The sequence below is a fragment of the Zootoca vivipara genome, chromosome 13 (assembly GCF_965207765.1).
Source record: "Zootoca vivipara chromosome 13, rZooViv2.hap1.1, whole genome shotgun sequence".
Classification (NCBI taxonomy): Eukaryota; Metazoa; Chordata; class Lepidosauria; order Squamata; family Lacertidae; genus Zootoca; species Zootoca vivipara.
Genome location: NC_142596.1, coordinates 20,695,293 through 20,721,076, shown reverse-complemented (window position 1 = coordinate 20,721,076; position 25,784 = coordinate 20,695,293). Strand labels below are relative to the sequence as shown.

The following is a 25,784-nucleotide window of genomic DNA, read 5'->3' as shown; positions in this document are numbered from 1 at the left end:
CCCTATGTTAGTGAACTAGTTGTGCATGTGGAAATCTCAGAGTCACACTGTTCTTTACTCTGACTCTCCAAGGTCAAGGTCTGGGACCCGTACTTTCTAGATAAGGGACAAGCAGAGAACTATGCATCGTTGTTGTTGTTGTTGTTGTTGTTGTTTTACTGAATGTTATCTTAACACCAGATTTCACACGAAATTTCAGCAAATTCAGTAGGGCTGATTTATTGAAAGCTTGTTTCCTTTTTGTAACAAATGTTTATATTTATATTCTGTTTTTCATATATTGTCTTATTGGATAAATATTGGCTAAAAGAACAGTTTGCCAATCTTTTCTGCAACTTAGACCAACTTCTCATTTTAGCCTTCTTCCTCTACTCTACTTATTTCTTGTAGATATTCTGGATGACAGAGCCCTAGCCCTTAACACATCTACTTTGAAAGAAGTCGGATTTCAACATAATTTACCTCTCAGAGCCCTCTCTCATTCTTGATCTTTAGTACATCAGATACAGATTTATACTTGTACATATTAGGCCACAGCATGGCTCAGGATACAGCAGGTAAAAATAGTGACTCCCCACCTTAACCACCATTTTGCATTTCGCTGTATGCCACCTCTCCCAACATATTATTTTGCCCTTGGCTTCAGTTCAGGGGTGGGGAACTTTTTTCAGCCTGAGGGCCATATTCCATTCTGTGCCACAGTTCAGGGGCACCTGCCATTGGTGGGGAGAGATGGAGGGGAAAGTGTGCATAACCATAGATGTGGGTTTTACCTTTGTACAGTAACTAATTTCTGTACACATTCACACACACACACACACACCACGCTACGCCACTGTTGGCCAATGCCTCAAGTTAACTTACTGGGCATACTATAATGTCCTCCCCTATAGAGAATCCTGTGCAACTCTCAAGGGTTCCACAGCTGACGTGCAGGGGTTCCTCAAGAGAAGGCAGCACAGAAAGGATTTCCTGAAGGTTGAAAACTACTGCAGTAGGCCAAGCAGCAAAATACATATGTATATATAAAGGCCTCAAGCCAAGGAAAGCCAACCAGCTTCTCAAAGGGAAAATAATTGAGAATGTCCTTTCTTTTAACAGACACTTCCTGGGATGGTCTTTAAAGATATACACATTCAGAACGTCTCTCAATAACAGCGAGCTTGGTGGTCCACATTCCCCGAAAAACACTACTTAAGAAGGTTTTTAAAATATTTTTTGTGCTCATTGTTTTCATGTTGCATTAGCTGCCTTCCCGATCCAGAATAAATAAAATGGAACAGTTAAGGCTTGAAGTTCATTCCCTCTGCTACAGCACACAGTGAAAAGTTTTATTAATTTGGCACGTCTCATTTATGTAACATTAAAAAATATAAATGGTTCTTATTTTCTGTTTTATATCACATTTCAAGTTCCTGGATTTTTTACTAAGGGGAAGGGGGGGCATTTACTGAAACAATTACCTCCCTAAATAAAGAGAAGAATTACGAACTACTCTCTCTATTCTAAGTGCGACCTCTAGAGGAGAAATGGCCAAAGTCTGTATTCTCAAGGGCCACTCTGTAAACCACACAGCTGTCCAGGGGCCAGAATAAATTTTGCCACCCAAACTGGCCTCCTTGGGAGTGATGAAACTCCATAACAGAGCTGCCATTGACTTTGCAGTTGAGTTCATGTTCTCAGGCGCAGAATTACATGCTATGTACAAAATAAATTTCTTTATTACTTCCATCTCAAAACAATTTGCCCTTATAAATAAAACTGTGGGCATACTTTTTTTTAACCCTGCTTGGGGCCTTATGGTTCGGTCCCCAGATTGTTTATGTCCCAAATGGGTTATCTTACCTCCATATTTTTGCAGAAAGTTGCATTGGTTCCAAAGAGGATCTGGCATTGCTCATCTGCACTGTAGTGCATTCCTGGAAGTTTGTAAGGAAGTCGCACAACATATCGGCTCCGTGGGTCTGTTACCAGTAAACAGGTGCTAACTTTTGACCTGCAGATATAAGACATATTTTGAAGGGCATTGTGAGAGCATTGCTCTATTTCATCAAATGACTGCATTTTCACAATATAACGGACTTCCAATTTAGCAACCTCTTCAAAACATGCCTCCCAACAGTGTACTACTATGTACACTTATTACCTCCTTTTTAAGTGACAGCTTGCTATGAAACTGTGCTATGTATTTGATTTGTAAAAAAAAAAAAAGGTATACAAAACCATTCTGGTCCATAATGAGTGCTAAAGGAGGCTTATACAGTATTGAAAATCTACAGAACAGAATTAACAGCATCAATATCACAATAAAAACAAAAATATCAAATATCAGATTCCCATGACAAAATGCGTTGGCTAAAATCCAGAGAGTTAACCATGAAATTAATGTTCTGATGGATTATGGTCTCAGAAAGGGATTATAATGGAGCTGCTAAAAGGGGGGAAATGGTTATAATCTTATGAAGGGTTTCGGGTAAACTTTGATCCCAGTTCAGACCTTCCCCAAATTCAGCATTGGGAACAAATTGGCAGAAATTCTAAGTAACAAACTAGGCACAATGGTAAAAATGTGACTACCACCAATAATGACAATCACGTGTCTAGCTCTGCTCTCCCTCTCCATAATATCTAGAAGAAAACTTCTCTCATGACATCATAGCATTCTATATCTTCCTACCTCTACTCCAGTCCCTTGGCTGCCAGTAGTGAAAGCTGGGAAAATGCATAATTTTGTGATGCCATGATCTAAGTTTTCTACTAGATGTTATGGAGAGGGATGGGAGAACTAAGACCCATGGTATCCCTTATGCCAGGTTTGGCCCAAAGAAGAATAACAACTCATGAATGTTACGTTTCTCTATTAATTTCATGGCAACGTTGCAAAAGCATAGAACTGGATTCTTCATTCAAACCGACATATTTCAGTTGTCACAAAACACTGGCAAGGTTTGATTTGAAAAGGACAGCAAAACTGGGATTCTTGTCAAGAAGCTGTCAAGGTGCTGAAATATGGGTATCATAACATTTCTGATCTTCTGCCAGTAATGTCTGCAAAACCCAGGATTCAAAGGAGACAGCTTCCACCTTCTGGCACCCACCATTGAAAATTGTTCATCATTTCTGCAGAGAAGACAAGAGACGGGTGTCTTGTGATTCAAAGGGCTTGCTGACAACAGCATTCTTACTTGAGAAACTTTTCAAGGTCATCACGACTGCAGGAAGACCAGGATAGGTCACTGGGATTCCTCCCCTTCACCCATTCTCCGGACATGATGTGAGATCTTCCAGCACAGGACAAGTGGTCATCATCATGGCTCATCCCCATGCTGTCGGAGAAGAAAAGTAAATAAGTAAACCAATACTGTGAATGGGACACTTCCATTTGCAGTTGCAGCTTCTCAATTTCAGTTTCAAAAAGTAACAATATATTGTTTATTTCTAAGAGATAGCAGATTCGTAGTACTGGAAAAGAGTTTTTCAGCCAGATAATCCAAGCTGTAACCACACTAGAGTCCCATAGACTGGCTTGCATGCTGGTACCACTCAATTGGCAGCACCGTCTTCGCAGATTTCCCATTCTTGTGGAACTGCCACAACATTCCACCTTGACTCTGGTCCCAGTTCTGCCAGGATATGCACCTTCAGCTCTACATTATCAGAGATTAGAATCTAGCTGTTTCAGGGCTCCCTATGCACAGTAATGTCACTCGGATCAGTGATCCAGGATGCAGAACTGAGGATTTCTGTCTGTCATTGCTAGGTTAATGGAAAGAAATCTTTCAGTTTCAGCCAGGTAAGTAACTGTACACAGGGTACAAGGCTAATACCTGGCAATCACAAGGTACAATGGAGGAGTGAACACAGAAGCCAATGGCCTCAAATGGTGCCTTTGTGTAAAGACCTGGACACAATGCAAGGCTCTGTACTTAAAGGAGCACCAGATTTAAATACAATAATTAGCTGTAAAACCTCCTTCAAAAACTTGAAAGTGAGATCATACTGAGCACATTTATCTAGATGGAAAATGAAAACTTGTACAGCAACAAGAAAACCAGGCAGGGAAACAACCTATCCTTTCTTCCAAGGAGTTCAACACAGTGTAAATGGGATTGTCCCCTTGTAACCTCACAACAAATGAGCTGTGAATAGGATCAGGCTGAGAGATAATGACTGGCCTAAGACCATCCAAATGACCTCATAGTTGAGCAGTGATTTGAACCCAAGTCTCTCTGGTCTAAGTCCAATGGTCTTCCCACTGCTCCTGGGTTTTTGTGGCCACAATTATGCCCAGTTATGGAATGACATTAATGCAATTGTTAGGTTAGTGGCCTGCATCTGACTTGACAGGTCTGGAGTAATCTGATAACAGCCAATAACCATGTTACAGTGAAAGGCATGTAAAACAAAACTGCTTCTTAATGGCTGATGGTCTGTGACTTGATAGATGTTGTGTGTTTAGGAAAAACTGTTCTTTTCAATGCAGCAAAGGGCCCACAAACCTCACCTAACAATGCAGCACTCTTGCAGTTGAGGCCATGTAATCCTTGCCTCCAATGAGCTGCATTATTTCTAAAGGGAATTCTGGGAAAGCGGCTCCTCTGAGCCACTTTACAAAAGGTCTCCGTCTTTTCCTCACATCTGTTCATGCCTAAAAGGCTAAAGCGAAGGGGGCGGGTGGGTTGTCAGTAATTGCCTTTGTGGTTTGAGTTGGGATGCCTCCATTCAGTCAGCATATATATTCTCACGGCTATGCATGTAATTAAAAATGACTGTTAATCAATGCTAGTAGCTAGCACATGCTGCTTTAAAATAAACTAATGAACAAATATGAATAAATAACAGAGCAAATTTCCCATTCACTCCTCATTGAAATAATCCCAGAATTTGAAAATATTTCCAGAGATCACAGGTCTGAAGCTTTTGGTATGAAACACACTCATCCTTCTCCCCCTTTGGAAAAACAAGTCTTAGATATTCCCATAGGGAATTTCCTAAAACAGAATATAGTGGATTTTTTTATTTTTAAGGGTCTATTAAACGGGAATATTGTAATGAATCCCTGCTTTCTCTTGTCACACATTCCTCTTCTTGCACAAGCCTCTTCATAGTTAATCTAAGCAGGAGTAGCAAAAATGGTCAGAAGTCAGCCATATGCAGCTGCTAGAAAAGCTAGAAACAATGGGCAGATGTCAAGGTTGAGACTGTTGGATCAAATCAGATTAACATTCTTAGTTAAAGCAATTTTTTACATTCAACACCCATTCACACTTGAAATTAAAAGAAAGTGTGTCTTATATCACATACAGGCTGGCTCATGCATGGAAGTACAACTTGTCTGTGCAAAGAAGCTACCTCAGAGATCAAACACAGGCACAACTTCATTATATAGTTTTAACTAATTCATGCATGGCTTTTCTGGGGGACGGGGCCATTTTCCTAGCTCTTACAGCAGTGCAGCAAAGCTGGAAAATGTACATGCCATACTCTGGTGAATGTACAAAACGGAGACCAAGCTGGACCTGTAAGTTCATCCAGGACTGATACCTTCTGTGGAGTGCAACATGGGAGCAGGGAAGAGACCCTGCTGAGTATCCATGCCCATTATCACATGTGCCAACTACCCTGCTCCCAGCACCTGTGAGAATGGCCAAAGTCCATCTTGGCTGTGAGTCCAGGAAGACTTGCTCACCACCTTACAGGCCTTTTCCTATCTGGCCTGGGAGGGTGCGGCTCTGAATGATTCCAGTGGGAGAGGGGGGGTTGTTGCCGTTACTGATATTTTGTTTGTTTTTGTTTTTTAGATGATGATGATGATTTGTATACCACTGTCATCCAAAGGTTACAGGGCGGTTCATAACATAACAAAATGAAAACATAAAATACACAAGAAAACAAAAAACAAACCTATAACCCCCCCCCCCCCGCACAAACACATTTAAAAGGCCATAGCATGATATATGTGGAAATTAATTAATTTGGTTGTGTACATTTTGATGTTTTATTTATTGTTTATGACTACATTTGTTATGTTTGTAATTATGTAAAAACAATTTCATGTTGTAAGCCACCATGAGCATGGTTTTAACTATGGAAAGGTGCATACCGTACAAATAAAATGATTTATGTTTGTATGTATGCCTCCAGGTGGAGGGCCTTTGCACACAAATCTGTATGTTTGAAGGCTTCCATGCAACTTGGAACTCTGCACAATTGCAGTTCCATGTTGTGTGGAAGCCTTTGCATGCACTGCTGTACACAAAAATCTCCCCTTGCAGACATTCATGCTGTATGCACGAATGCCACTGGGTCATGCTAGTCGGAATGGACCTGAACCCTGCTCTTGTTGCTGTACATGCAAATGATAATGTCTGAATAGGACTCTTGTGGTCAAGAAGCTGGGCTTTAGTGCTCTACCTGCCTCATCCTCTCTATGGAGAACTACACCCCCCCATGTGCAACTACATGAACACACTATGCAAATAAACAACACGCACAGCATTTGCTTAACTTATGTCAATTAACCCAGTCAAATAACTTAGCCTTTCTTTGTGCAGAATTTGGAACTGGTTAGTGCAGCGCGCACACAAGTCTAGCTACTGCCCTGAGGCTTTGACCAGCACTCCTGTTAAAAATTGATGGGAGCCTTCCCAGTGATTACGATGCAGAAGAACGTTCTTCCCAATGAAAACTCACAAACAGTTACATAAGCCCTTCTTCTTTGTCCCATTAAAGCTGTATTTTCCCCCTTAGGGTCATTGCAGATTTCCATCCAATGCCACAAGGCCATTTCCCCACCCCAATAAAAGTTTTATGGCGAGCTGTGTTGAAACATCTACTTTTTGGGCCAACGTGCCAAGAAAAACGTGAAGCATTGCTGAAGCTTCCTGAAGGACAAAAGAGCTGCAGCTCCACCTACGACGCATCCTCCTGTTAATGCAAGAGCCAAGTATGATGCAAGTTGGAAGTCGCCTTTCCAATGCAGAGACCCCCCCCCCCCGGTTGTTGTTTTTTTAACTCACTCTTCAGTCCTCAGTGGACTTGAATGTTAGGAATTTTTATTGGTGTTTCATACTAAAGCTGCAACACTGGAAGAAGGCCAGTTGCTAAACCGATTCAATATGTTAAAAGTGTTTCGGCTCTGAAATGCCTAGCCCGGCAAATCTTCAGGCACCCATGCGTGAGAAAAGAAGCAACGAAGGAAGGGCCCTGGTTGAGAGAAGCTGGAGTTTGAACTGGGGGTTGTCTCTGGTGCTAATTCTACTCAGAGTAGACTTGCTTAAATGAATGGACATAACTAATGTAGGTCCATTAATTTTAATGAGTCAATTCTGAATAAAAGTAGCACTGGATACAACCCTTGGAACCTCACAGGAGGAGGCTCCTATTCAGGATTGTGCCTGCTTAGCATCCTCAGTAAAATGGGACATGCAACAGTGTCCCCTGTGATTGACAGACATATAAGGCCTCTGGATTGCCTAGGCCTAATTTTCATTACTACCGGCCTGGTTTTATATCCTTGCCTGGTCAGGAAAGCAGAGCTTCCTACTAGGGATATCGGAGAATTCTGACAAAAACAGAAGTTGCTAATCTTTGCTTATTCGCCCCATGTCCAGAATGAAAATCAATCCAGTGAATACAATCGCTATTCGCTGTTCTCCTTGCTTTCAGTCTGTAAACGTTACATAAGTCATTATGTCCCCCCATTTGTATTTCGTTTCCTCTGCACTGAAATGGAACAGCGTAACAACAACATAATTTTATGGAAAATTATATTAGCTGTATTGAAGTGAGACTCAGCGACCAGTTCAATAGGCTTCTGTGTGTGGAATGGCAAGATGGAGGCCATCTTGCCCTTTACCTCAAGAAGAAAATGTATTGGGTCGCCTCTGCTGCCAAACATAACATGATGCCTACAGACAGGTGTTTTGACACATGGTAAGAGTAAAGAAACTCAGCCCCACTCTAATGAATTAATCTCTCTCCATTGCCTACAAGCATGCAAAATGGATATTTTATTCATCAGGAGAGTGCTTCCTTGGCAGGTGCCAACTTCCAAGCTCTGTTGTAATCCAACAAACGTTATGTGCGAGTCCATTTGCTAGCAACAAAATCCTCCAGCTCAAGAAGTCTAACACCAAAAGGGTATGAAATTTCAGCTGTGTCCATGTCCCAACCACTTTTGCCTGCCCATCAATAGTATTTCTACTTCCTTTTGACGTGAGAAAGGCTGCATTCCAGTTGACAGCCCCTCATAGTTCCCAGCTCTCCATTATTACTCGTATCGGAGCAGCTGGGAAAGATAATTCAAAATCCTAGAGCCATTTGGCTTGGCTGCTCCATAAACTATTTTAGAAGTGCATTGTGCAATCTTCTCTGCCTTCTCCACAGGGAGGGAGGTGGCAGAAGAAATTGTAGGTAATGACTTGGTATCAAAGCAACTCCACAACAAGACATATAAGATGAATCCAAAAGTGGAATTGGCAAGCAGCGGTGGGTTGCCTGTTTGCCTATAAACCCCAGAGCTAATGAAATCAAGTTATTGTATAATAACATAAGAGAATGAATAAGCCACTTGAAAAGAGATACCTTTGTTTCGGAAAACATTTGTCGGAACGTATTGATATTAAGTTGAATTATAGTGTAAGGCAAGGGAAAATGACATATCTTGAACAACAGACACATTTTGAGGATATTAAGTTTTAAATGGATGGGATCTTGCATGTCTTCTAAGTCAGGGGTTAGCAAACTTTTTCAGCAGGGAGCCGGTCCACTGTCCCTCAGACCTCGGGGGGGGGGGCGGACTATATTTTGAAAAAAGGAACCAGTTCCTATGCCCCACAAATAACCCAGAGATGCATTTTAAATAAAAGGACACATTCTACTCATGTAAAAACATGCTGATTCCTGGACCGTCCACAGGCCGGATTTAGAAGGTGATTGGGCTGGATCCGACCCCTGGGCCTTAGTTTGTCTACCCATGTTCTAAGTGATGCCATCATGTTGGAGTTTGGTATCAGAGTGCAGAAATATATAGTCTGGTAAGACTGCTGGTTGAAAGAATAAAGAAATGTAAGATTTATTACTTCTGGCAAACAAAGCCATTGTGGGTGCAAGCTCAAATATGGCCATCATGGAGACATGAGGTTATAACAAAAAGAAGTCTAACACTAACTGACTTGGAGGAGAAGAAGGAAGGAAGTAAAAGCCCAAGGAAAGACAATCTACATGTACTGAAGAAGGAATTGCCAAGAGCAGAATAGATTGCCTCTTTGTCAATTGCCAGTCCCCCCCCCCCTTTCAGGTAACTTATTGCCAACATTGTTGCTTTCCTCCCAATATATCAGAGGTATGTTTTTCAGTAAGTCCTGCATGTACTTCTATTCATATAGTCGAGATCTTCTGCACAAAACTGCTTTGGCAAGCAAAAAACAAAACATAACCAAAAACAATGAAGGGTAAAAAAAAGCAAAAGCAGGAGAATAAACTAAAAGCTACTTACCCAAGGGCCTGGCTACACCGAGCTGGATTTTTGAACTATCTCCCCTCAAACAGCAGGCCAATGCCATATCACCAGCTGCTTCTAAAAGGGCCTTTAATTTCAAAAGCAATTTGCCATGTGGCAAGTGGGGTCACTTTGGAAAAAAGCAAACCCAAGTCCAAAGCGTCCACAGAGTTACTTGCACAGTTCTGTGGACCCCCAACCACTGTCCATATCCTCTCTTCTGCCTGCCAACACAAATAACAATTTGCCATAGAATGCAATTGTGAAGGGTGTGCCCAAATAGTGGATCTGAAGGTCAGATGTGCTCCAGGCATCCCCAGAACAAATGTAGCTGCTTGTTAATTCTGGGATTGTATCAGTGCCAGGAACACATATCCCCTTTCAGATTTGTTGTTTGGGCACACCCTTCCCTATTGGCTTCTATGGCAAATGGGGGCTACTATTAGTGATCAGAAGATAGCTAATGGATAATGGTTGGAGGATGTGTAGATGTCTGCATTACATCCTAATAGTTAAGCAATCTACCTTCTTTCCTTATCACCACGATTTGCAGCAACTGTTGACCTCTAGCATCTTATCCAGTTGCAGGTGGGAAGAGAATCTGGTGACTTCTGTATTCCACGGGGAACAAGTTTCCCCAATTCTACCCCCTTCCTCTAAGCTTTTCCTTAAGTATGTGTCCAACATTCCCAGCGAAATGTCCCAGTGCCAGAAAAACAGCATTGTTTATAAGCATCTTGCAGAGTTTTACTTCAACATACTGGAACTGTGTGGAGAATGCGAGGAGTGCTGAGACATTTTGAGAAACCTAGCCAAAATAATCTTAGTTTAATCAACAGCACTGCAGCTCAGCTGTCTACCCCCACTTGGGCTCATTCTGCTGAGTAAGCCAAAGACACACAGAATAGCTAGGCTATAATGAGCTGGCAAAGCTTACAGCTGTTTTGTGCCAGGATGGTTCTGGTTCAATCCATCATGGCCTTTGTTGGCAGTAATCTCCTTTGCCCAATGACGCAAACCCAAGTAGAGCAGGAATGCTTTCCATGCAACTGTTTGCAGAGTGTGCATACTGCAGATGCAAGACAAGTTAGCGTGTGCAATAGGTAAAAATGTATGCCTTGTTTCTCAAAGGAAAACAAATCTTACATATATAGTGTGGATGTTTAATTGAAACACTAGTGGCTTCTATTGTCCCAGCGGTTTAGTAGGTTTTCCTGGTTCTAAGGCCAACAGCTGAAGAGCATGCTTAGATGGCATTAAAGGAAGGGATATTTGCTCATTACATTGCCTTGAAGTTTTCCCTAGTTGTTCTATGATAGCCTTATCATAGTTAAGGCACACACAAAAGACACAGAAGTGGATAAAGGGAAATATGGGTAGCTGGGATTTACTGCATGAGACTGGAAAGTGGATGGTGAAGTGTGGAGTTAGTGCAGCCTGTGATTTCACACAAGATTCATGATCCAGGCAATTTTAGCAATGGCCTCCCCCATTCGCCACAAAGGTCTAAACCTCAATGGCCTGAAGCCAACAAAAGAGAAAGACTGGGCTATATTCAATGGGGAAATGAACACAAATGAGAGGGAGGGCCATGGCTCAGTGGAAGAGCATCTGCTTTGCATTCAGAAGGTCCCAGGTTCAATCCCTGGCATCTCCAGGAAGGGCTAGGAGGGAACTGAAACCCCGGAAAACTGCACATAGTCAGTGTAGATAGTATTGTGATAGAGGGATCAACGGTCTGACTCAGTATAAGGCAACTTCCTTTGTTCCAGTTGATGGGATTCACCTAACCAGCCTTGTCAGTGGATACCCTGTGCAAGGAATCCCACTTGTGCAATTGGATTTTCTCCTCTCTCTTCTCCCCTGCACCCACACAATTGGTTTGGGGGCAGCAGTTGGCGAATCCCCAGAACAACACAGAAGGGGCGCAGGTTAATTTCATCTGGCAAGCTGAAATGCTTGTGCAAACAGAACGATTAGCAAAGTATGATGTAGTGAAATGCATTCTAAATAAATAATTAGAAAATAAATCAACAGATGGCAATAAGAAGCACCCAAGTGGCAACCTTACATTAAACGCAACCCAGCTGCCATCGTCAGAGTGATGATATCTGTGGAGTTTGCAAATGTCACCCTGGAATATGAAACCAGTGTAAAAAAGAAACAAATGTTGTCTTTTTTAGTGTTGTCAAGCTGAGCACAGAGTACAAATGAACTCTGAAAATATGTTTCCATTTTTCTATGGGTAAAATAATTAATAATTAAAAGGACAAAAAATGTAGAAAAGAAATAGCAGAAAATCAAAACAGCACATGGGCAAACTCATGGGCATACTCAAGAGGTTTCCCAGACATGGGCAATAAATAATAATAATAATAATAATAATAATAATAATACCCCGCTCATCTGGCTGGCTTTCCCCAGCCACTCTAGAGAAGTGCAGTGGAAAGACCTCAAATTAACCTATTGTTTTAAGGGAATATACAGATATCAAGAAATGGCAACTCCCGAAAAAGGAGTACAGTATACCGAAGGAAGGGCGACAGCAGGGCAGGGTAGGGCAGGGTAGACTTACCTCTGTTCCAAACTCTGTTCAACTCAGTAACGTGGCCTAACAACCCAGAGGAAGCTATACTGGCAAAAGGGGTAGTGTAAGTCAAACTACTTTAAAGGCTTGTTTTCCTTCTGCCAGGCTCTGCCAGTAGCCTTGCTATCAAATGAAGTTTGGAGTAACAGTAAATAGCACTGCCATAATCTACCCGGCTCTGCTCCTAAACAGAATCTGGAATAGAAGTAAATTATACCAGCATGATTTGCCCTGGCGTAAGTTATGTTGGCTTCCTATAGTTTGGATTGCTCTGTTAGTTTGCTATTGCCACTTGAAATGCCTGTTCTTAGGAACCTCAACATATTGTGCCAGCAGAATTTCTGCAGTATGTGTCTTTGGAAATCATAGTTAAAAGGGGAGGTGCTGAGCATCATATTATCAATGCTGAATCATATATCTCAGAAGGAGAGTCTAGTTTTTGTTTTTCATGCAATGACAGCCATCTGTAAGTGAAAACTAAAATCCTTAACATACCTCTAGGGGAAACATGAGGGATTTTTTGTTTGTTTTAAAACAAACATCCCTAAGTCGTCGTCATGACATTCCAGAAATCCTCTCTCTGGCCTGCTTCATTATTTGGCTTAATGTCTGCAACGTAGCCTGTGCAACGCTGAGTGAAGCCAGCAACCAGGAAACCTAAAGAAAAGAAATGGCCACCAGCCAGTTTGTTGTTTGTGGTGGCCAAGATACCGGAATCTCCCTCCCATTTATTCTGGGCTGTTCCAAGGGTCCCTTGCGAAATATTTCAATATTTTAATATGTATTACAGGCAAATCTCTGCACTTCACACATCTGGATAATTGCTTTTTTCGACTTCCTGCTTGGGGAGTTGAGAAAACTCACTTGTGTGCCCACGTTGTGTGCAGTGGGATGTAATTTGGTACAGGCCTCATAACTGCTGGAGACAAGTCGCTCTCAGGCTTGTGCCTTGTGGTTGTGTTCTAACATCTTTCTCTGCTCCTACAGACTTCTGCGTGACAAAGTCTTCCAGACACAAGCTCCCTAAGCTCTCATCTAAACCTTCAGTTCAACAAGATGCATCAGACATGGCAAGCTAATGAAAGGGGTCCCAGCGGTCCCATCTCCTGGGAGTAGGAAATAATTACACAGTGATGAAAAGGGGGAGGGGAGAGAGATGGCAAATGAGATTGCCTGATTCAATATGCACCAAAGGCAGTTGAACTAAGAATAAGGCTTGGAATGTGTGTTGCCTAAACCCAAGGGCTTTGCAGTCTGTTGCTGGAGGTGAGGGCTTGTGCTGGAGTGCGGAGATTAACAAGCAGGAGGCTTTTGAGCAGGCATTGACAGAAGGCTTGTCCTGTGGCATTTAATACTAGGCCTAGCCAATCCAAAGGTTGCACGTTGCTGGCATGTTGAGTGTCTCTGTTCCCTGATTCTATGCCTGATGAGGACAGTGCATGTAGGAATGTCTGTTTCTGTTGGAAACAGAAACAGGAATGGAAATTGCCGCAGTTCACATGTTTGTCTGAGGTCAGCAGTGGAAATCGTGCAAGCAAAAACAAGCAGCATTTGCTATCAATTTTTTTTTTAAGTCCACAAACATTACGTAAATAATTATGTTTATTTTGGCCATAGCAGATAGCAAGATGAATAATGTAGGGTTTAGTGGAAGCAGGACTGTAGTGGGTGGGAAAGAGTGCTGGTTGCAACAAACACAGGGCAGGATAGAAATCACTGATACATTTCCTTACAAGAAAGATTGGGATAGGAGTTTAGAGATGGTTCCTGGCAAATGTGTGTGGGAGGGTGCACCCACAGTCTGGGGTGCTTAAATAGGTTAGTTTCTAACTTTAGAATGTCCTTTCCACAACCTTAGGCCCCTAGATATTGTTGGACTACAACTTTCATTATCCCCAGCAAACATGGTCAATGTTTAGGGATGATGTGACTTGCACAGGGGACTTGGGTTTGCAGAAGACTGCTTTAGACCATGGCATTCCTCTGCTCTACATGAAGATCTTTGTGTGCAAGCCTCAGGGCAGGAAGGGTACCCACCAGAAGTTGCACCGAACCATGTAGTTTTTTCCTTCTCTTTCTTGGCCAATAAAACATTCTGTAAAGTTTATGGGCTCTTTCCTTTTTATTGCAAATTCACAATGATCTGTGCTCATTATGCTATTGGAGTGGTCATACACAGTCCCGCTTTCAATACCATTTGCATCTGCAAAAGTTTTTAGGCAGTCACACTGTTTCATTTCCACACAATGCATATGCTGTAACATCCTGCCAAATTCCCATAACTTTCTATGCCACAAAAGTTCTGGACTATTTTTGTTCCGCTTGTGTTGCGCTATAGCCCACTCCGGACAGCAAAAACATGTTAGCACAGGGGAAGCATCAAAGAGCAACCAATAAAGCAGAATAAATCCACCATTAATCACTATTACTGGGACGCGGGTGGCGCTGGGGGTTAAACCACAGAGCCTAGGGCTTGCCGATCAGAAGGTCGGCGGTTTGAATCCCCACGATGGGGTGAGCTCCCGTTATTTGGTCCCAGCTCCTGCCAACCTAGCAGTTCAAAAGCATGTCAAAGTGCAAGTAGATAAATAGGTATTGCTACGGTGGGAAGGTAAACGGCATTTCCGTGTGCTGCTATTTTTTCCTCGGTTTTATTGTTCTATCTTTTTGTAAACCACTTTAAGGTTTTTTACAATCAAGTAGTGTATAAATTTTATGAAATAAATAAATAAATAAATAAATATGTGGCCTTCCAAAAATACAACTTCCATAGGAGGTGGGGGGTTTTAAGAACAGAGGAAAGAAAGAAAGAAAGAAAGAAAGAAAGAAAGAAAGAAAGAAAGAAAGAAAGAAAGAAAGAAAGAAAGAAAGAAAGAAAGAAAGCAATGTGAGAACCTATAGTTTCAATACACAAGGAGATGTTTCATGTATATACTAATCCGCTCTCTAATGGATTCATTCATTAGAATAAACTCTGCCTGAAACTTTTTATAAAGCAGCTGTCTGTAGCAATGTTTTTGCAGTAAATCCAAGCAACACGAGTGGAGGATTTCAGAATCCGACACATCAATTAGTAAGCTCATTCACTTTTTCCACAGCGTAACAGCCGAGGTTGTTTGTGAATGCCAAAACTGAAACTTTGATCTGAACAGACATCATTTGTTTTTCCTCCTGTCAAGCAGCAATACATCTTACCCTTTTAACCCACACCAGGAAGCTCTACCAAGAGATTTTGCTGAAAGCTACAAATATGGAAGATTAGGTATTTTTGGCAAAGAACTTTTGGGGGAGGGTGCCTAACTTTTCATCAGACATAATACATGTGCTGCGTTATGTTTCTCCATTGGAATCTCCGGGTATATATATTTTATCTTATTTTTATCTTATTTATTTATTTATTATATAGCTATACTGCCCTTCATCCAAGGATCACAGGGCATTTTACAATATAAAAACAGAAAAACATAGTAACAAAATGAAATAAAATAAAATAAACCCATTCACAGCTTAAGAGGCCATAGAATGTTTAATTGGCCAAAGCCAATTGTAGAGAAACATTTCTTGCCTACATATAAAGATATGTAATGAAGGCACCAGGTACAAACAAGAACATAACCATACTACAGCTATAAACATACTGTTATGAGTTGTGGGGGGTGGGTGGGTCTGTGTGCCTGAGTCCCCTTCTAATTCCTGGATCCAGCAGAGGTTCATTTCCTGGAATAGCCAGGTTAGCTTCCTGGTGAGGTAATGGCCCTCAAAGCATGGGTCATTAAGGTAACAAAAGAAGTGGCTCTGAGACAGATTTCAAATGGGTGTGCCCCAACTCACTGCTGATGTAGATCTTCACTCGCCCCTCTTTCTTTGGTGGGGAGGGGGCAACCTATTTTGTGGTTTGCCTCAGGTGCCAAAATACCTGCCTCCAGGTAAAGTTACTACAATAACATATGGGACTGCCTTGCAAGATGGTTTGGAAACTGCAGAATGCAGTGGCCAGACTGATAATGGGCCCCAGCCAATCTGGCCATGTATGACCAATTCTGGACCAAGTGCGCTGGCTAATTATTCATTTCCAGGCCCAGTTCAAAGTTCTGGTTTTAACCTATAAAGCCATACACAACTCAGGACCCAACACTTAGCTGACAAGTACCTAACCAGATCACGAGACTAATGGATTGGGGTTTTTTTTTTACCAGCATCAGACTAACTGGAAGTTATGAGAGTGGTGTTTCAGGTTTTTGTGGAATGGTGTGGTTTTAGTATACAGTGGTAAGCTTAATGGTTGTGTGTCCTTGCTATATTTTTATTTATATTTTGTATTAAACTGCCTGTACACCACATTGAGACTGTTTTGTAAACCATGTCTAAGAAATCTAATAAATAATAATATTGATGATGGTGATGATAATTGTGGACTCCTCATTTGGGTGTGCTGGAAAACTACTGAGCTACAATATCTTTTTGACATAGAACAATGGTGTCCTCACCCTCCAACTCAAAGATTAGTGTGTTGTTAAGGTTGAGAATTGATATAACAGCCTGGTTCATATGGTTCAAATAAAAACAAGGCTTCCCATCGTTCACTTCTGTTGAAACCATTCCCAGTTTGGCTCGGCCGCTTTTCAGTGTCAACAGAAGGGGAAGAGGACATTCGTTTTCATCTTGTCAAGTCTGGTAGGAGTTGAAATATTTCCTGTACCTGCCCCAAGTACTCCATCAAGAATTGAGAAGCCATGTATTTCTTTTTTACAGTTACTGAACACTATCAGGTACAATAAGCCTAAAAAACATTATGATTATTATGAGTGGAGTTCGTTTTTACATGAAGGCATGATGTTGAACCCCATACAAACTTCACCCGCTCCTTTAAGTATTCAACATACTGTATGTATTTGGGGAAAAGTTGCTTCTAAACTCAGCAAAGATGATTTTTTTTTAAAGATTCACTTTAAAGCAAATATTTGTTATTAAAATGTTTCCAGTAAAAATGTTTGCAGATCTGTGTCCAATTATTTCTTTTGAGGGTTTTTCCCTTCTTCCCTTTTCATTTTAGTTTTTGTGGTATGCAAGTGTATGAGCTTAAAATAGAATCATTGATTCTTTTTCTGACCTTTTGCAGAAGTTCGTAAAGTGGGTTCGTGGGAAATGTAGCTGAAGGGACAATGTTGGAAGGACAAATGCAAGAAATCAATCAGTGTGTGACTTAAGGGGTTAATTCTGTTACTGGTCTGGCTGACAGAGGACTCTGATTGTCTGGAGGTTCTAGTCATTTGGAAGGGAAAAGATGGTTGAGATTTGGCAGGTGGCAGGAGGGAGAAGGAGGTTTACCTCAGTTTATGTGGTTGAATGTGTCTCCCTGCTCTCAATTAGGCCTGCAAATAAGTTTCTCCTCATCATACCCTATTCTTGTTCAGTTTGTTATCAGGAAGGTTTCTTTTCTCTGGACTCCATCAACTTTATTCCAGTTGTTCTGCTAACAGACAGAAAAGGAATTCCCAACCTCAAAATCAATATCTTCCTTAAAGCTGTTGGCTTAGTACAGATGTGGGGAACCTTTGGCCCTCCAGATGTTGCTTAACTATAACTCCCATTATCCCTGGCCATTGACCCTGTTTGCTGGGGCTGCTGGAAGTTGTAGTTCAGCAACACCTGGAGGGCCAAAGGTTCAGCACCCCTAGCTTAGCACCTCAGTCTGCATTCCTAACCAAGGGTGTGATTCCATGTGCGCTTTCCCAGGGGTAAAACCCTTTGATCCCAAGAGGACTTGCTTCTGGGTAAACATACATGCAATTAGATTCCATGTAGTTGCTCTTCATTCCTTTGCTCACCAAAAGGGTGTCGGACTCATTGTTCAGAGGGCCCCCCTCCAGGAAGTTGTGCAGAATCATGCACAGACCCTCTCAATGCTCCAGAAAAGGTGGTACCTCTGGCTCACCACCAGTCACTTGTAGGGTATCTGATGCTGTCTGCTGTATCATCATCATCATCATCATCATCATCATCATCATCATCACCAATATTATTTACCCACCTATCTCCAGCAGGTCCCAAATGCAAAACTGAAAACAGTTTAAAGAGATTACAATCACAGGAATAGATGGGCCCCTGAAAACACACATTTCAGATGTCAAAGGCCATGGTAAGGCAAAATGTATCTGACGAACATTTTCCGAAACCATTTTCCACCATCAAATAAGCCTGCTCACATACAAGGAGAAACCTGAGCTTACAGCTTCTGCATCAGCACAAGCTTCTGCAGTTGCCCAACTGGCAACTATTTCTGTTTCCTTGGCGGTCATCCCTGAAGACAAAAAAAAAATGTTTGCAATCTCCTGGGGCATGTGCACTGATGGTTTCATAAATAATATTGCATCTGCTTTGGCATTCTGTGTTGCAATAATCCTTGCAAAGTATGAAAAATAAATACCCTCCTTAAAAGCATCTTCTTCTTTGGCAATCACTCATAGCCAAGTAAGATTGGTGGCGCTGTGGTCTAAATCACTGAGCCTCTTGGGCTTGCCGATCAGAAGCCTGGCGGTTCAAATCCGCACAATGGGGTGAGCTCCCGTTGCTCTGCCCCTGCTCCTGCCAGCATAGCAGTTCAAAAGCACGCCAGTACAAGTAGTTAAATAGGTACCGCTGTAGTGGGAAGGTGAACAGCATTTCCGTGCGCTCTGGTTTCCATCACAGTGTTGCATTGCACCAGAAGCGGTTTAGTCATGCTGGCCACATGACCTGGAAAGCTGTCCGTGGACAAACTCCGGCTCCCTCGGCCTGAAAGCGAGATGCGCGCCGCAACCCCATAGTCGCCTTTGACTGGACTTAATTGTCCAGGGGTCCTTTACCTTTACCTAAAAGCATCTACTCCACTGATGTATAACTACTGAAATTCTTTATCCTTAAGCTCAATGTACATAGTCATTTTTATCAGTGGAAAACCAATGTGAGTTGGTTTTTTTTAATGGATTAATACATGCTATATCAAACAAAAAACAAACAAACAAACAAACAAACAAATAAATAAATAGTTGTGTGCCCCGAGCCTGAACAATTATTTACATTTGGATTTTTAAAAATGCATTTTTGATTTCCTATTATTTGCTAAATCCAGAAGCCTTTTGGACAGCAGAGAAATGATTGAAGTTTGTAGGGGCAGTCAATGCTGCCTTTGTGTAAATATAAACTTCATCTATAATAAATGTTCTACTATTGACTATCAGAGTGTGCATTAGCAATGTACAAAGGTAGGCTTAAGAAATGTTGCTGTTCTTCTGCTGGTGTTACAGAAACTCTTTTGCCTTTTCTTAGAATTCCTTAAGGCAATTCATCTAAAGGGGGGGGGAACTTTCAAAATGACCTCGAATATCAAATTGGTGAAATCCAGAGACCGCCTTGGGAAATGCTGAACAAATTTTACTAGTTTCACTGAAATATTTGGTTTTCTTTGAAGTTCACTTACGCTTTGCTTAAGAAATACTCATTACCATCCAGTCACAACAAATATGAAATTTCACTAGGAATACTAGCTGCAACAACAGCAGCAATCCATAACCTGTATGGACAACTCTAGTTACAACACCCTCAGACACTGCTGCAAATATAATGGTGACCTCTTACTTGTGTCCCAATTCATGAGCAATGGTAAATGCCAGGTTCAGCCCATTGTCTTCTGCAAGAACGCACTTCCTCTTCGCACTGCAGATGCCTCCAAGATAGGCAATCCCTGTAAAAGATAATGAAGGGTTCCATCAGTGCCAGCAAAAGCAGCTCATGCCTTTCACAAACACGTTGAAGCAGCTTGTCATAAGAAATAAAATTATGAGTCATTAAGGAATAATACTGAGCAATTTGCTCACAGATTGCTCCAAGGAGGAGGTGCACCAGGATGGAAATCCAATGCCAAACAAGGAGGGGTATGACAGAGGTATATAAAATCGTGAACAATCATCAAAACACTAAGCAGAGAGAAGTTACTTTAAGACAGGTGGCTAAACTGTAGCCCCCCAGATATTCATAGCTGCCAAGTTATCCCTTTTTTTAAGGGAAATTCCCTTATGCTGAATAGGCTTCCTCGTGAGAAAAGGGAAAACTTGGCAGCTATGCAGATATTGCTGGACTATAGTTGCCATCATCCCTGACTGTTGGCAATGAGGATGAGGCTGATAGAAGTTCAACATCGGGAGGGTCGCAGGCAATCCACCCCTGCTTTTAGGATGCTAGGACTTGGGATTTAATGAATCTGAATGGAAGTAGGTTCAAGGGAAACGAAAAGGAAGTACTTTCTTGGTGCAAGTATCAACAGCCTTTAACATTTATTGCCACGTGACACTGTGATGTTATTAGGTAAAGTGGCTTTTTCTTTTAAAATCAAGTTCATGAAGATGGATAAAAACTGTTGATACATAGGTCTATCTTAGCTAGGAATGGAAGCCGAATGTTGAGATGTAGTCGAACTTTGTTTTTGTTTTTATGTAAAATCAAAATTACAAACAAAACAAAATAATCAAAGTTACAAAACATAGCAAGTCAGGCTAGTCGTAGGAAATTCGGGGCTTAATTGGCTATTTATCTGTAAGTGACAATAATTACAGGCTGATCCTGCCCTTGAGCAAAAAGAGACCAGACCTCTCACTAAATTTCAAGGATTTTTATTAAATCTGGGTCATCAAGGCAGAAAACTGGTATCTGTTATAAATTTATATAACCGTAAAGTTGGAAGGGACCACAAGGGTCATCTAAGTACAACCCACAACATGGGGTTTGAATCCATGATTATTAAGTCTCATGCTCTACCAACTGAGCTATCCCAGGTCTATCATTTATAAGGAACTTGTTGATATCTCTAAAGGCTCATTAGAAGGCTTTAAACTTACCTGCATGAAGGACCTCCACCTAGATGACCCTAAGTGGAATGCAATATGGGCACCTACGATCTATAAATCAACCTCAGCTCATGTAAGGGAATGTTCCTTAAAAATTCTGCACAGGTGGCACTGTACTTGTGTGCAGTTTCTCATATGACTTCAAATACCCCACAGGTTATTGTGGCTGCAGTAGCAGGAGAACATTTTTTTCACTTCCAATGGGAATGCCCTCTGGCATCTAAATTTTGGACTGACGTTTTGGAATAAATATTTTAAAAAATTAACATTTCCATTCAGGCCTCCCCACAATTTACCCTTTTGAATTTGTGGGATGATCAAACAGCAACTTTCTGATTTAAGGAACTTCTTATATGGATGTTGGCTGCAGTGAGAACTTATTTGGTTTAGTACATAACTTAAACTCCTGTCGTGGTTCAATAAAATGTAGACTGGCTACTGCAGTGAAAATAACTCACAAATCACACATTTCCAAGGGTAAGGAAGATGCCATTTGGCGAGATTTCCTTTATGTGATAATGTCCTCTCTGTGACATTATTGACTCTCTATTCATCTGGAAAATACAACTGTACTCTTATGTTCTGTGATATTGATTATGCTTTTTAAAAATAAAAAATAAAAATCCAGCTTTGATTACTAGATGATGCATAAAAGGTAAAAGGTAAAGGACCCCTGGACAGCGAAGTCCAGTCAAAGGCGAGTATGGGGTTGCGGCGCTCATCTTGCTTTCAGGCCAAGGGAACTGGTGTTTGTCCACAGACAGCTTCCTGGGTCATGTGGCCAGCATGACTAAATCACTTCTGGCACAATGGAACACCATGACAGAAGCCAGAGCGCATGGAAATGCTGTTTACCTTCCCGCCACAGCAGTACCTATTTATCTACTTGCACTGGCGTGCTTTCGAACTGCTAGATTAGCAGGAGCTGGGACAGAGCAATAGGAGCTCACTCCATCGCGGGGATTCAAACCACCAGCACCAAACCATGCTCAGGGGCTGCAATTGCTGCAGGGTAGGATATGTGTAAATATTTTGCACATGTTCCAACATGTAAACTCATAATCAAATGGAACATAGGCTTGCAGTTGGCATAAACTGTTCATATAATTGACAACTTAAGCCTAGTATTCTGATGGCCAACAGTGGTCAAATCAAATTCCTCATGGAAGTCCACAGACAGGCCACACTAGAGCAATCTACCCTCTATCACCTGCTGATAATACCTAGCATCTGGTGTTCAGAAGAGCATCAGCTGTCTGAACATAAAACAGATTTGGTATTGGCTCTGTCATAGCAATCAATAAACTTATATTCACATAGTCATCCAGTATATGATGGAAATACTGTAGTCACTTCCACTCCAATTTTCAAAAAGGAAGTATTCTTTATTCACTCTGCTTTCATTACCTCTCTGGGTACCTGCTTCCAAAAGGTTTCAAATGTGACCTTTGCTGAAACCACAACATTCAGAAAGCTAGGTAAACACTTCAGGCATGTATGAACAAAACATGCACCCATCTAAAGACTGTTTTTTTGTTTTGTTTTTGACTTTAATTAGGACCTTGTTTAATTGGAAAAGGGGGGAACTAAAGCCCACAGTCCTTCAATAGCAGCTTTAATTATTTCAAGCTTAGTTTCCCCACCCCCAGCTAAGAGACAAGAGATCTATTTACTTGCACTTACTCCCACACAGAGGTGGCCTGGGGTTCAGTTGCCTTTAATAGAGTGAGACAATGGATCCAGCTGCAATATGCAGGGGCCATTCTCACCCAGTTTGTTTATAAGGTTGTTGTTGTTTAATGTAATCCTATATAATAAAGTCCAAGTTGTCCCTGCGTCCAAGTTGTCCCGTGTGTCCCTGGGGTACTGCGCATGTACCCCAGAGACAGAGGGATTGGACGGAGAGACAGGACGCACACACGTGCACGCTCTCCCCCCCCCCACCTACCATTTCCCTGCGGCTGCCAACCGCCGCTCCTGGCTGGACTGAGCGTTGGCGGCGGCGGGGGGGGGGGAGAGCGCGCACGTGTGTGTGTCCAGCAAGGACAGGTCCCGGCAGCGGCGGACCAAGAGGGCGGCATCGGGCTCCGGGGCCTTCCTCAAGCCCCTCAGGTGTGGGGATCCAAGGAAGGAAAGGTGGCCTCCCGTCTGAGCGCTACCCAGCCGGCGGGAGTCCGAGGCGAGGCAGCCTCCGCTTCTTCTCCCCGCACCTGGGCAGGTCCTTGACGAGGGCCTGCAGCTCGGAGAGGAGCTGGTAGTGGCGCTCCTGCTGACGGGCCAGCCGGTCGCCCCCGCCGAAGCCTCCCAGTCCTCCAGCTCCTGCTGCTGTGGCTCCGGCGGCCAGACTTTCCCCCGTCGTCGTCGTAGGTGAAGCCTGCGCCGAAGCGCACCATGGCTGAGGGAGGCGGCTAGGCCCAGGCGCCGGACTCCGCCTCCCCTCACGCCTTCCCCTCGCGCGCTTTCCCTCCGTGAGGGGCCTGCCCTTCAAGGCCAGGCGCTGCTTGCCGTGCCCGCCCCCTGTGCCTCTGGGCGTGAGCAGAGGGCTGTCCCTCTCTCCTCCGCCGAAGCGGAGGGCGAAGGGCGGGCTGCCAGGCGCCCACAAAGGCAGGGTTAGGTGAGACCGTGTGTGTGTGAGGGGACGGCGGCAGGAGGGCTTGGCCGGCGCTGGGGAAAGGAAGGGGGGAAGCCTTTGTGTAGTGAGGGGAAGAATAGGGGGCTCTCTCCTTCGCCACCCTCCCCTCGAATCAGCCCCCCTCTTCCCTTTGTCTCGCCTCCCTACCCCCTTTTCCCAGAGGCGGGAGCGGTGCTCGCTCCGGAACTCATTGTCGGGCAGCAACGCCTCTGAGCGTGTGCAGAGTGCCCACACTTTTCTAGCGCCCGTTTTCTAAACGGGCTGAATGACACTAGTATAACATAATAACATAGAATTTATCTTATGAACCGTCCTGAAATCTTTTGATGAAGGGTGGTAAAATAAATTAATAATAATAATAATAATAATAATAATAATAATAATAGAATAAATATATTCCCCCCTTACCAGTGAAAACTTTCAAAGGCTCATGAGTGTTCATACAAAATGGAGTGACTGTATACAGTATTTGGGTTCATGCTGTGAAATTAGTCAACATTATACGTTCTTATTGCATGAAAAGGTAGGATCATTTTCAAGACCATGAGACGTGTGTGGAGGAAAACTTAATCATCATATTTAAGGAAGAAGGAGTAGCATTATATGTAACAGATGCATACACCTGTGAGGAGATCCATGATTTGGAGCGTGGAGGGCAGGTTGAGAGTATATTTACATGTGAAAAGGATCTACTGTACTGGCCTGAATATACATAAGCCTCACTTCCCCCCCAAATTCCGACTGCGAAAAGTTAAATTGTGGCTTATATTCGCGACTTTACAGTATTTCATCCAGGAGCGCACGGCAAACAGCGGCAGGAGCACGGCAAAGCGGTGCCCGCCCCATGCATAGTCCCCCGTCCTCTCCCCCAAGGCCAGGAAGGGAGAGAGCGAAGAAGGGGAAAGGCCATCGGCAATGCAGCATGCCCCCCCCCCCGAGTATGCGGCCAGGAACAGTGAGAAATCAAGTGGCTTATATTCTGGGGTTTTCTTCTTCTTTTTTCTCCCCCCCTTCCAATTTTAAAGGTGTGGGTTATATTTGGGGGTGGCTTATATTCGTGCCAATACGGTAGTTGTCTTTGTGGACCACAAACTTACATGAGTCAACAGTGTGATGCAGCAGCAGCAAAAAACCAAACAAAAACCAAAGGTAATGCAATTCTAGACTGCATCAACAGGGCTGTCACATAGAAAATGGAGCAAGCTCGTTTTCTGCTTCTCCAGAGAGTAGGACCTGAACCAATGGGTTCAAATTACGAGACTTAACATTAAGAAGAACTTCCTGACAGTCAGCGGGAAAGGAAGCTGCTCGGGCGCCTGGGGCGGCGCGCACCATGGGGCCTTGAGAGTCTGCCTGCCTACTCCTACTCAGCCGCCCTACAGCTGAGGGGGGGGGGAGGCAGCGGGCAGACCGTTTGAGCAGTGCGGAGTCTGCGCGCGCCGAAGCCACCGTGTCTCTCCCAGGAGAGACGTGTGTCTTGGGTGCGCTGCAGGCCCCGCGGTGAGTGCCGCCTGGCATTTTGTCACGCACCCCTCAGTGGTGATACACGGGGCAGACTGCCCCTACTGCACCCCCCCTTCCTCCGCCACTGCTGACAATAAGAGCTGTTCAGCAGTAGAATGGACTGCCTGAGAAAACAGTGGACTCTCCTTCAGTGGAGGTTTTTAGAGTGGATTATTTAGTTATGATTCCTGCATTATAGGGGGTTGTGCTATTGTGTCCCTTCCAACTCTACAATTCTCCTGATTCTCTGATCATCCTTATTCTTTTTTGGAGCAGTATCTTGGGGGGGAAAGCAGACACAGAATTTTTAGAGTAGCCCCAAAGGGCTTTTCACCTATGGTGTGAGCCCAGCTACACAACGTGCTTAACACATGCCAGCATGCTTGATGCCAAATCAAACCCCTTCTCTAATGAGAGCCATATCCTATCAGAATGAAATAAGCCAACGCAGCATAGCAACAACCCTTGTTTTAGCACAATTCAGCTTCAGAGTCTTTTGGACATGTTCTCAGTAAAGCACCAATTTTAAGCCCTTCTTAACTGGCATGTTAAAAGGGGGGCAGATAGTTTACCCTTTTTTGGAAGATGCAGTTGAGTAGAAAATCTTCTACCTTTTGCCAATAAACTAACACTTAATTAGCTAGCCAAGTACAATGCAGGGGCCTCTATGTGGCAACT

General features: G+C 42.9%; 1 protein-coding gene across 2 annotated transcripts in view; it reads right to left on the bottom strand.

Annotated features, from left to right (window-relative positions):
• ADAMTS17 (ADAM metallopeptidase with thrombospondin type 1 motif 17) overlaps positions 1 to 25,784 on the bottom strand; it is a 167,607-nt gene that overhangs the window by 76,836 nt on the left and 64,987 nt on the right. For both annotated transcript variants that reach the window (XM_035130683.3, XM_035130684.3), the window contains exons 8-10: positions 19,707 to 19,812; positions 3,186 to 3,326; positions 1,846 to 1,996 (exon numbers count right to left, since the gene is read on the bottom strand). In XM_035130683.3, coding sequence (XP_034986574.1) covers positions 1,846 to 1,996; positions 3,186 to 3,326; positions 19,707 to 19,812 — 398 coding nt within the window. The remainder of the gene's footprint in view (positions 1 to 1,845; positions 1,997 to 3,185; positions 3,327 to 19,706; positions 19,813 to 25,784) is intronic.